General features: G+C 42.5%; 1 protein-coding gene across 1 annotated transcript; it reads right to left on the bottom strand.

The window, feature by feature from the left end:
* Positions 1 to 7716: 7716 nt before the first annotated feature.
* Positions 7717 to 11081, bottom strand: LOC311492682 (sialoadhesin-like; the record flags this gene model as incomplete). The annotated part of the gene is made up of 6 exons (XM_084551024.1): positions 7717 to 8116; positions 8192 to 8437; positions 8517 to 8780; positions 9972 to 9993; positions 10815 to 10931; positions 11007 to 11081. 6 exons carry the CDS (start codon positions 11079 to 11081, stop codon positions 7941 to 7943), a joined length of 900 nt encoding a protein of 299 aa, XP_084407150.1. The 3' UTR covers positions 7717 to 7940.
* Positions 11082 to 13433: the final 2352 nt, after the last annotated feature.

The raw sequence follows: 13433 nt of genomic DNA, 5'->3' as shown, positions 1-13433 counted from the left end.
GGTTTCTGAATGAAGCAGTGAAATGGTTCATACGTCACAAAACCAAAACTATACTGTCCGAACCAAAACTATACACTCACTTCTAACTATATATCTATATCGTATCTGTATCTCTCTCTCTCTATCTTATCTATATATAATGCTATTTAGGACTATCTATGTAACTATGTCTATATATCAATCTAGTGTTATCTAACTATGTAACTAATTTATCTATTTCTGTCTGAATCTTACGATCTATCTCCACAGAATACACAACTAACTTCAACTACAGCAACGAACCAACCTACTCTGCAAAGAAACATTCAAATGAGCACCACTAAATAGGGATAGGATATCCGGGATATCCCTGAACACACACGATCCTGCCAAGTGATTCACATGACAAACCGAACCCCTCAGGTGATTCGTTTGCCGTTGAAGCACTTGAACTGCTTCAAACGTCACTAGTCACGAGACCGAACCACGCCTCGGCACAGTGGTTCGATGCAATTGCTTCGTGAGCTACCGCGCATGTGTCAGGGCCTCGGGTGTCAAAGGGCCATCACTAATTGACGCTATATAAATAAAATTGAATTGAACTGAATTAAACGTTAACAGTGAGACACAATACGAGCAGAAAATCTTTTTTTCAATGAGCCACTTTTATTACTAGTCAGTATTTGTCAAAGACACATCAGAAGTGATGCTCTGTGGTGAAATCATTGACGTCGTCATAGTCGTCATCCAACCCCTGCACAGCTTGCGAGCGCGGGGTCATCACCATGGAGACAGGGAGGTTATTTCCTGCAGTCAGAGCAGGTGATAAAGAAAATGGAGAGAATTTATCAAGATGTAAAGAGTTCAGAAAACTGTTATTGATTGATCAGTGAATGTTACCTGTTGGTCTGTGTCGACATAAAGACACCATGAGGAGAGTGGAGATGAAGTATGGACAGAACACCACCAGGTGGTAGACCACTCTGTGGACAAGGTAGGAGGAGCAGGGTGGAGGGGGCGTAGATGTGGGTGGAGGTGTGGTTGTAGGTTTCTCTGTAGAGAGAATCTCACCTGGTAAGGTGAACATGTGGATGAAATAAGAGTTGAAATCAAAGTGAAGCTCCTCACCTGTGACAGTGATCCAGCTGGATGGAGACTCTCCATGACTGATGATGTGACACTTGTAGAGGCCTTCATCAGACCTGGTAACATGGTGGATGGTCATGTGACCTGTAGACTCAGTCCTGATCAAGGAGCCATCTTTATAGAAATCAGCTGAGAGGATGGAGGGAGTGGTCTCTGTTTTACAGAGCAGAGTGACGTCATCTCCCTCCATCACAGGGAGGACAGGACTCTGCAGGATCACTGGTCCACCTCAACACAGAGACAAACTACAGCATTTCATCCATTTCCACACAGCTTCATCAATACTAACTCCACAGTCTGAGCTTACGAGAGACAGTGAGGTTGATGCTGTTACTGGTTGCTCCCTCTCTGGACTCACACCAGTAAACTCCACTGTCCCTGATGAGGGTGTGACTGATGTTACAGGAAGAACCAGCTGGTTTTCCCCAGTCCTCACACTGAGTCCTCTGTCCAGTGGTGGTTTTTCTCCTCAGAGTCCATCCAGCAGAGCTGTCATCCTCCTCACAGCTCAGAGACACAGAGTCTCCTCTAAAGACCTGAGAGCTGCTGGGACTCACAGTCAGACGAGCTGGGAGGGTTCAGATGAAACAACAGTGATCCTTTACATTTCTGTCCTCATTAAATAACCTCTACAGTTCCACATATCATAAACTAACTACGTTTCCAACAGTAATAATAACTTTAATTTAGACTAAAAAAGTAACAGCTACAGTCTAGATTGGTGACACACAGCAACTTGGGCAACACATTGTTGAACATGTAGACAGTTTAATAACGACTATTTGAGCAGGAAACTCAGCTTTCTCTGTCTTTCTAGCACAGAGGAAGTTGTGGCTTCAATTGGCTCCAACTAGCATCAACACAGACTGAATATCCACATAAAAAGTGGTGAAGTGTCCCTTTAAGGCAGCTGGTCGCTGGACTCACTCTCACACAGTAAAGACACACAGAGTTTTGATGGCGTTTCTTGGACAGACTCAGTGACAGTCAGACTGTAACAGAGGAAGTTGACTAACCTTGGTTTGTTGTGCAGCACAGCAGAGAGCCCAGAACTAAAGAGAAAGCACACTTTGAGCTTTAATGACTGTTCTGCTGTGGGAAGCAGCAGTGATCACCTCTCAACGTTTAGACACCAACACACATCCAGCAGATCAGACTCACCCAGCAGCCTCTGGACAGATGTTCCCTCCATTCTGCAGCTGACTGAAATGAGACCAGCAGCAGTTTGAAAGGGACTAAAAGCCTCTTCCTTCCTGTTTGCTTGAAATTACAACAGAAGAGGAAAACCACACAGATGAAACCACATGATCACGTGGCAACAAAACACAAAGAGAAAAGATTTCATTAAATCTGCATTAGTTTGATACAGACAACTTGTTTCACATATCTATATATATCTATACCAAATACAATGACTCCTGTTTTGTCTGAGTTTAAGAGTAGGAAATTACAGGTCATCCAAGCCTTTATGTCTCTAAGGCATGCTTGGAGTTTAACCAGCTGATTAGTTTCATCTGGTTCCGTGGATAAATATAGCTGAGTGTCGTCTGCATAGCAATGGAAGTTTATGCCATGTTTTCTAATAATCTTGCCAAATGGCAACATGTATAATGTGAAGAGTATTGGTCCTAGCACAGAACCCTGAGGAACTCCGTAACTTACATTTGTATAAGTAGAAGAATCATTGTTGACATGAACAAACTGGAATCTGTCAGACAGAAGGAAAACTGGTGTTGACAAAACTGCAGGACAAACACATGGACCAAGAGACAAAAAGACAAGAGGCAGCACTGTATACGCACAGAGTCCATTAGGAAACAGGAAACAATGTGATCGTCTGCTGTCTGACAACTTCACCTTTTTGTTTAAATGAACTCTGCAGTTACAAAACAGTCCCAGTTTGGGACCCTCACATTTGACCCTCTCTGGCCAAAATGAAAAAGTTGCCACCAAAAAAAGGTCACACACTTACATTTTGTTGGACTGCCTTTAGCTTTGATCACAGCACACAATCACTGTGGCATTGTTTCAATAATCTTGTCCAATGTCACCAGATTTATTTCCATCCAGTGTTTCATTTATTTTCCACCAAGATCTTGTATTGATGATGGGAGAGTCTGACCACTGCACCAAAGCCTTCTCCAGCACATCCCAAAGATTCTCAATGGGGTTAAGGTCTGGACTCTGTGGTGGCCAATCCATGTGTGAACATGATGTCTCATGCTCCCTGAACCACTCTTTCACAATCTGAGCCCCATGAATCCTGGCATTGTCATCTTGGAATATGATCCATTGATGGAATAACCTGGTCATTCAATTTATTCAGGTAGTCAGCTGACCTCATTCTTTGGACACATAATGTTGCTGAACCTAGACCTGAGCAGCAACTCCAGATCATAGCACTGCCCCCACAGGCTTGTACAGTAGACATTAGGCATGATGGGTGCGTCACTTCATCTGCCTCTCTTCTTACCCTGATGGCCCCATCACTCTGGAACAGGGTAAATCTGGACTCATCAGACCACATGACCTTCTTCCATTGCTCCAGAGTCCAATCTTTATGCTCCCTAGCAAACTGAATCCTTTTTTTCCCAGTTAGCCTCACTGATTAGTTTCCTTAAGGCTACACAGCTGTTCAGTCCCAATCCCTTGAGTTCCCTTCACATTGTACGTGTGGAAATGTTCTTACTTTCACTATTAAACATAGCCCTGAGTTCTACTGTTGTTTTTCTTCCATTTGATTTAAGAAATGAGAAGCTACTCATTGTAGCAGTTGGGGTTAACTTGTTGTCAGCTGAAAGATAATCACCCATGCAGTAATTATCCAATGGGAGGCTCCTACCTATTTGCTTAGTTAAATCCAGGTGGCGACTTTTTGTTTTTGCCATGCAGTGTATATTGACCTAATGTGGGGAAGTCCAAGTCTCCTTGGTGATCATTGTCTTGCACGTTGTAGGGACTTGTGATGGAGAAAAGATGCAGAGAAAACATTTAACTTGTTGAGTTTCAGTTGGTCGCTGTGTAAACTGGACCTGACTCCAGAGATGTGATTGTCTACTGTCTGACCACGTCACCTCTTTGTTTTATCTCCAACAGTTTAAATGAACTCTGCAGTCATGAAACAGTCCCGGTTTGTACAAGGGACTCTCACATTTGCATTAAACACACAGTCACTGTCATTTATTTTCTCATTTGAATGTTCTATAGCTATCATATGTGACCTGATTACTTTAGAAAACACAACATTACTTCTGTTTTATTATTTGTTTTGTCTTATTATTCATGATCATAGAGATGAACTCTCAGAAGATGGTTCATTTAGAATGATGAATCAGGATTACAGGGATGTTCTGTACAACTTTCTTGACTGACCTCTCAGAAACAATTGATATGATCATTAAATCCTATGTAACATGTCAGCCCTTAGGACTACATCATATATTCTAACTGATATTATACATAAAACATATGATTTAACCAAATATGAGCGACAGCGTCTGTTTTTATGCAGATGATACAACTTTTTATGTTTTCAAATTTCAAATAGTACTGAGAGTTGACTCTTTTCTTTGTATAAGTATCATGCAATCTCTGAGTCTGAGGCTCATCCTGATTGAGTGGTTTTCTTACAATATGCCAGTTTTCCTACTCGGTGTAGAAACAGAAGAGGTAACACCAGACAGCTGGGTAAATCCAACAAGAATATAAACATCAACATCACACATATTTCTCTGGGGCTCATTCTTGTTGAAGTGAACATCATGTTGCGAAATAGACTGCCCTCAAACCTGATGAGTAGCTCCCCCTTTATCATCATGATGTTGTAGAAAGCCCTCTGCTTTGATTGGTTAACCCATACCCTGTTACCGCCCACTACAAGATGGAGCTGAGCTCAGGGCTGGACAACATGTCCCCACCTCGACATTTTCTTCCTCCTTGAATTCTACCAGTGAACTCTAAAAGAAAATGTCAGGACATCTGTCCATGAGCTGAATGTGAAGAGAAACTGGGTCATGCAGCAAGACAACAAGAACCAAGAATACAAGTGGTTCTACAAAAGAAGGGTTAAAGAAGAACAAGATGAATGTTTAGGAACGGCCAAGTCAAAGTCCTGACCTTAATCCAATAGAAATGTTGTGGAACGACCTGAAGCAAGCAGTTGATGTGAGGAAACCCACCAACATCTCAGAACTGAAGTGGTTCTGTTCTGAGGAATGGGCTAAAATTCCTCCAAGCTGCTGTAGACCACTGATCAGCGGTTACCAGAAACATTTAGTTCCAAGGAGGTCACAGTAGATACTGGAAACAAGGAGGAAATGATATGAACAAATGATTAGTTTATTTGAATGAACACAAGTATAATCTTTCTGTTTCATTTGTTTCTCTTTGTCTACTTTCAAGCTGAAGTAATTTGTCTCAGATACAGAATGATTCCAGAGACTTTAATGCAACAAGGATTTGCTGAACAGTTTTAAAATGCAGAGTAAAAATGCTGGTGTCAGATTCGTACACAACATCAGATCTAAAACTAATGACGGCCTGTATCATAGACTGCTAACACATCCTAAAGCAGCACTTTGGCCACTAGAAGCTGTTTACTTCCTCTTTCTATAGCATTACATGTCAGAGTATCTTTGAGTCTTTTTCTCTATAACCACAACAAGAAGAGAAGAAAAAAACCAAGAGAGCAAACCACATGATCACATGAAAACTGATGATAGCATCTCCAGATAGAAGAGCTGTGGTTCATATCAGAAATGATGCTCTGTGGTGAAACCATTGACGTCATCATAGTCATGGTCCAATCCATGCTGAGCCTGGGTCATCACCATTGTAATGGGAAAATATGTGTATTCATGTTATGACTTACAGATGTACCTTTATACAAATGTAATTCAGTAACCTGTAGTGTGTGTGTGTCAAGAACAAACAAAAGTATTCTTGTTTTATGCCTATTATGCAAAGATGGAATGTGCTGTGCTGTTAAATGTCTCTTTCCTCGTATAAGACACGCTCTCTGACTTCTCAGAAGAGCATGCGGGGGTGTGACATCCTGAGCCAGTAGCACCTGCTCTGGGTCCGGAGGCTCGCACTTTCTCAGTCTGCAAGTGAGGGGGAGAGGTATATAGGTTGTGTGCAGGGGTGCAGATGGGATTTTTGAAGTGGGGGGGACCAAGCTGTCACCAAAAGATTTCGACTCAATAAGTTATTTTTGTGTAATTTGGGTTTAACTAGCACTCAAGTAGTTACTTTCATAATAGGCTATGGGCCAATGGCTTGCACTAAAAAGCCATTGGTAAATTCTTATTTGAAATCCTGGATAAACAATTGTTTATCCAGGATTTCAACAATGTTCATTGTTAACAATGAACATTGTTAAACAAAGGCCAACCTGATCAACACCAGCCATACATGATGAAACTGTTATTTGTCTGGAATGCCAATCACTTACCAAAACTTCATGCCTTGTGCAAAATATATTTTATTTTAACAATTGTATATGAACTCAGAAGTTTAAACAACAACATATTTACATAAATGAAAATAAGTATGTTTACAGTAAATTAAATTTACATTTTAAATGACAGAAGTAGTACTATTAGGAATTCTACCTGGAGGAGGGATTACCTAACCATGGCAATCCCTCCTCCTTGTCAGTTCCCTGCCTTCTTCATCACAGTTACTTTACACCAGGGCTATTCAATTAATTGGGAATAGGGGCCAGCTCATGAAACTGAGGCAAACTAATGGGCCAGAGAATAAACGTAATCACAGTAACAAATAAAGAAATTACAACAACATACTGAAGGAAAAGCGCCCTGTTATTTATTAATTCCATTGACATTTTACTCACTATTTTGGATTCTCACAGTGATACGGGACAAAGTACGTCCCGTTTCAGCTCAATGCGGGACGTGTACTTTTGTTTATAAATACGGAACGATTCTGTTTTTCAAGGGACGGTTGGCAACTGTCTTTATATGGACAACTACTTAACTACTGATTTATTTTATTTATTTTTTTAAGTAGAGAGAGATATTTTGTCTTGTTTGCCAACCTTCATGCTTGAAAGAAAGAAGTCAGAGCAGTCAGAGCCAGACATTTATACAATCAGTGCTCAGAGCGTTGCACTCGAGCGCAAATGGCGGATGGCGACTTTGATTGGTCATGAGCGCTCCCTAAAAATATATGTCCGACGTGTGTATACCATCTCCTACTGCACAAGAGAATGTACAATTAGCCATAGTCATGCGCTGTATTAGACTATCCATTTGTAATAACTACACTGTAAGGGCCGGTACAAAATTCCTCAGGGGCCAGACCCAGCCCGGGGGCTACCTTAGGCAGATGGGTCCCTCCATATGAGCTTAAGGTTCTGCTCAAGGTTTCTTCCTGTTAAAAGGGAGTTTTTTCCTCCCACTGTGGCCTTCATGCTGCTCTGGAGGATTCAGACCAGATGCTGTAAAATGTCTTGAGACGATTTGTATTGTTATTGACGTTATATGAATAAAACTGAATTAAATTGAATTAAACGTTCACAGCGAGACACAACACGAGCACAAAACCTATTTTTCCAATGAGCCACTTTTATTACTAGTCAGTATTTGTCAAAGACACATCAGAAGTGATGCTCTGTGGTGAAATCATTGACGTCATCATAGTCTTCATCCAATCTCTGCACAGCTTGGGAGGACAGGGTCATCACCATGGAGACAGGGAGGTTATTTCCTGCAGTCAGAGCAGGTGAAAAAAGAAAATGGAGAGAATTTATCAATGTAAATAGTTCAGAAAACTGTCATTGATTGATTAATTGATCAGTGAATGTTACCTGTTGGTCTGTGTCGACATAAAGACACCATGAGGAGAGTGGAGATGAAGTATGGACAGAACACCACCAGGTGGCAGACCAGTCTGAGGACAAGGTGGAAGGAGGATGGTGGAGGGGGCGTGGTCTCAGTAGTGGTGGGTGAAGCTGTGGTTGTAGGTTTACCTGTAGAGAGAATCTCACCTGGTCAGGTGAACATGTGGATGAAATAAGAATTGAAATCAAAGTGAAGATCCTCACCTGTGACAGTGATCCAGCTGGATGGAGACTCTCCATGACTGATGATGTGACACTTGTAGAGGCCTTCATCAGACCTGGTAACATGGTGGATGGTCATGTGACCTGTAGACTCAGTCCTGATCAAGGAGCCATCTTTATAGAAACCAGCTGAGAGGATGGAGGGAGTGGTCTTTGTTTTACAGAGCAGAGTGACGTCATCTCCCTCCATCACAGGGAGGACAGGACTCTGCAGGATCACTGGTCCACCTCAACACAGAGACAAACTACAGCATTTCATCCATTTCCACACAGCTTCATCAATACTAACTCCACAGTCTGAGCTTACCAGAGACAGTGAGGTTGATGCTGTTACTGGTTGCTCCCTCTCTGGACTCACACCAGTAAACTCCACTGTCCAATGGGACAGTGTAGCTGATGTTACAGGAAGAACCAGCTGGTTCTCCCCACCCAGCCCCACACTGACTCCTCTGTCCTGTGGTGGTGTTTCTCCTCAGAGTCCATCCAGCAGAGCTGTCGTCCTCCTCACAGCTCAGAGACACAGAGTCTCCTCTAAAGACCTGAGAGCTGCTGGGACTTACAGTCAGACGAGCTGGGAGGGTTCAGATGAAACAACAGTGATCCATTACATTTCTGTCCTCATTAAATAACCTCTAGAGTTCCACATATCATAAACTAACTGCGATTCCAACAGTAAAAATGAAATCTTTAACATGAGAGCAGAGGATATTATGGAAGATAACACTTTTTACAGTGTATTGACTCAGACAGACAGGCAGGAATTCATCTTTTACAGCGTGGAGAGCAGGAAGCAGATAGAAGCAGAGGCTGCAGCTGCATTAGCGTTGCAAGAAAATACATCCAGCATTGAGCGTACAGAAACCGAAGACCAAACAGAGACTGATGGTTCCTTTGATCAAATTTCTCTCAGATGAAGGGGTGTAACAGTATTTGTATTTGTCCTGCAGTGACCACGTGGCAACAAAACACAAATAGAAAATATCTTTGACTTCATTAGATCTTCATTAGTTTCATACAGACAACTTGTTTCACGTGGAGACGATGTGTTCATAGATGACGCTGCAGCCCTGATGAGTTCAGGTAGTTTTCCACTTTTAATGTTTCTCCTTCATTTTCACTCCAGCAGTGGTTGTAGTGTCGATGCAGCCAGCAGGTGGCAGCACATTGACACAGCTGTACCTGAAGCTCAGAGTGTCAGCCTGTTGTTTCCATCCAAACACAGATATTCACTCCATCATGATGTGTCTGATCCACATGTCCGTGCGTCTGCACTGACAGGAATAAATAATGCTTTGATGCACAAACGCTGATAAACCTGCTCAGACGTCAGGAAATGACCTCACTTCTACATTTTCTCCATCATCAGATTGATCCAGTGGTTTATAATGTTCTGAATTCTTCCAACTCTGGTTTTGGTCGAAAGTGTTGGACAATATATACAGATATTTATTGGTTTTACAAGAAGAGGTAAATGAAGGACATGCACACATGAGGAACCAGGAACCAGTGTTTCCTCTAGGCTCAAAATCGGTAACAAAGAGGGAGGCCACACACAGAAGTAACTGTCAAATTAGTTTATTTAATTCAGCTCAAACAATAATACTCAGAAAATTAGTATAATGTTGGAGGGTACCATAAACCAAACAAAAGGATCTTGATGACCAGAATGCAGCAGGCCTGGCTGGAAGAGAGACAAAGACACTGAGAAGGGCCGTCCTTTATTCCCTTCTAAGAAACTGAGCCCACATGTGCAGGTACTTACAGCAGACCCCTCCCAGCTCCACCTGAAAACCAGGATCAAATTATGAAGAGAGTGGGAGGGATCGTCACACCCCCATCCTTGAAAGGGCCGTCCTCACTAGGATCCCCCAGACTTCAAACACAGTAAAACAACTAAATAGCTCCACAATACTCACAAAATACAATCCGTGAAACAAGGAATCAAAATCATGTTTAACCTGTGGAATGTTGATACCACCTGCAGGATTGACGTCAGCATTGATGTCACGCCCCCTCAGCAACTTTGGTACCTAAGAAGAACTTTTAAGAGGGGAGAGAGACACAACAGAAACAGAGACCTTGCAGGAAGTAAAACACAAGTTAAACTATGTGGTTATCGCTCAAGACAAGGCACCTGCCACCGTATTCTCAGTTACCTTCACATGTCGTATGTCTAAATGAAATGGTTGAAGGAAAAGACTTCAACGCATAAGCTGTTGATTTGGGTTTTGGAGCGAGTGGAGAAAAGTCAGAGGATTATGATCCGTATACACCACTAAAGGTGTTACTCCACCCCCCACATGAACCTCAAAATGCTTCAAGGCCCAGATGAGTGCCAGTGCCTCCTATTCAGTGATGGAATAATTCAACTGATGTGTGTTGAACTTTTTAGAAAAGAAACTCACCGGGCAGTCAACACCTTTTGACAAAGAGGGGACCATTCAAATTTAACTTCTGGGCTCAGAAGAGAAGTAAGTGGAGCTGCCACTGTGGAGAAATTCTTACAAAATCCACGATAATAGCCCACCATACCCAAGAAACGAGAGAGTTCTTTCTTGGTAGTTGGAACAGGAAATTGGTCAACTGCCAACACTTTTGCTCTCACTGGGCGCATCCGGCCTTGACCAACCACTTTTCCCAGGTAGGTGACAGTTGCTTTGCCAAACTCGCATTTCGCCAGATTAATGGTCAGACAAGCCCAGGCCAAACGGTCTAACAGAGCCTGGATGCGTTGAAGATGATCCTCTCAAGAGTCACTATATACCACAACATCATCCAAGTACACGGCACAACCCACCAGGTTAGACACCACCTTGATCATAAGGCGCTGGAATGTGGCAGGAGCATTTCGTAACCCAAAGGCCATAACCATGAATACAAACCACTGGGTGTGATGAAAGCGGCGATTTCCCTAGCTCTAGGAGTTAAAGGTACCTGCCAGTAACCTTTAAGCAAGTCAAACTTACTGACAAACTTAGCAGAGCCGACTTGATCCACACAGTCTTTCATACGTGGAAGTGGAAAAGAATCATGCTTCGTCACCAAGTTTACTTTTTGAAGATTAGTATATGGCCTAAATGTACCATCAGACTTCTTCACCAATAAGCATGGGGAAGACCAACTGGATGCACATGGCTCAGCAATATTATTTTCCAGCATATAATATACCTCTGCTTCTAAATGTTTCTGCTTGTCCGGAGACAGAAGCGTTGTTTGACTGGCTGGGCCTCTCCCACATCAATGCCATGTCCAATAAGATGTGTGCGAGATGGTGTATCAGCAAATAGAGAAGGACAATCTTTTATGAGATTCATCAGCTCCGTTCTTTGTGATTCAGGCAAATGCTTTAACAATGCATCCAGGTTAGAAAGTGACTCAGATTTTTTAAGACGTCCTCTCAAAACACCATTATCTGGTATACCTAACTATTCCTCAAATTCTCCTGCCCAATCAGGAGGTGGAAGTATATGGTCAACTGGGACTGCTGCCCCGGAGGAAATTGACGAACCAGGACCTGTCACAGGAGGTCGAGCAAAATGAGGTTTTAACAGGTTAATATGACACAACTGCACATGCTTCTTCCGATCAGGAGTGGAGATTAAATAGTTTAATTCTGACACTTTATAGGTCACTCTATAAGGGCCAAAGACCTTTGCCTGAAAAGGAGAGCCAAGTAAAGGAAAAAGTGCCAGAACCTGATCACCAGGGCTGAATTCACGGAGTTCTGCATGTCAACCATAGAGACTTTTCATCTTACTCTCAGCTGCCTGAAGATTTTCCCTTGCCATTTTATTTGCCATGTAGAGGCGGCGTCTGAATTGAATTGCGCCCAGCGAGATCGAACTTCTCTCTTTCTTCTGTCTGTACCCGGCTGGCCTTAGGCAGATGGGTCCCTCCATATGAGCTGGGTTCTGCTCAAGGTTTCTTCCTGTTAAAAGGGAGTTTTTCCTTGCCACCGTCGCCTTCAGGCTTGCTCTGGGGGTTTCAGGCCGGGTTTTTGTAAAGCGTCTTGAGACGATTTGTATTGTTATTGATGCTATATAAATAAAATTGAATTGAATTGAATTGAATTTATGTAGTCTATTAAAAAATTTGGAGCTTCCTTAGCCTGCCAATCACTGTGTAGGGAGGCTAAAGGGCTGCGAACAGCGTGACTGAAAACCAAGTAATTTGGACTAAAACCCAGACTCTCTTGAGATACCTCCCTAGCAGCTAACATCAACCATGGTAACCCTTCTTCTCAGTCACGGTCCAACTCAGTGCAATATGCACAGAGAAGGGACTTCAAGGTCTGGTGGAACCTTTCTAGGGCACCCTGACTCTGAGCATGATAGGCACTGGACTGAGAATGTTTGATGTTTGACTCTTTCAATACCTCTGCAAACAACTTTGAGGAAAAATTAGATCCCTGATCAGACAGAATGATCTTTGGGACACCAAAGATGGACAGAAACTGTGTCAGTGCTTTCACCACTGATTTGGTGGTAATGTTTCTGATTTTGCCACAAATCCACAGCAGCCCACCTCCACCGGCCGGACATGAGCCCTCCATCCATTCTGCTCTGCGTCTGCTAACTCTGCATACTTAGCTCTCTTACGCTCCTTCGCCTCCTCAACTCTATCTTCCCATGGGACAGTAAGTTTTATGAAATAGACTACTTTCTCTGGCTCAGACCACAACAGCAGATCTGGCCGTAGTCAGGTGCTAGCTATCTGGGTTGGAATAACTAGCTGTTCATTTAAGTCCGCCTTCATCTCGCAGGCTCCTCCTACTCTTATCTGTCCTGTATTATTACTGATGCTTGCTCGTCTAGCCTTTTCTCCCTCCTGTACAAACGTAATGCATCTATTCTCTTTGTGAGTAAAAGCCATGGAATTTACTTTTAATCGTTTTTCCTCAATTGCAGCTGCTAAACATTTCAGCACCTGGTTGTGACTCCAGGTGTATCGTCCTTGTTGAAGACTGAAGATTAGTTTATTTGAATGAACACAAGTATAATCATTCTGTTTTATTTGTTTGAGTTCTCTTTGTCTACTTTCAAGCTGAAGTAGTTTGTCTCAGATACAGAATGATTCCAGAGACTTTAATGCAACAAGGATTTCCTGAACAGTTTTAAAATGCAGAGTAAAAATGCTGGTGTCAGATTCGTACACAACATCAGATCTAAAACTAATGACGGCCAGTATCATAGACCGCTAACACATCCTAAAGCAGTACTTTGTC

Source organism: Chelon labrosus, assembly GCF_963514085.1.
Source record: "Chelon labrosus genome assembly, chromosome: 1".
Taxonomy (NCBI): Eukaryota; Metazoa; Chordata; class Actinopteri; order Mugiliformes; family Mugilidae; genus Chelon; species Chelon labrosus.
This window is presented reverse-complemented; position numbering and strand designations above follow the sequence as displayed.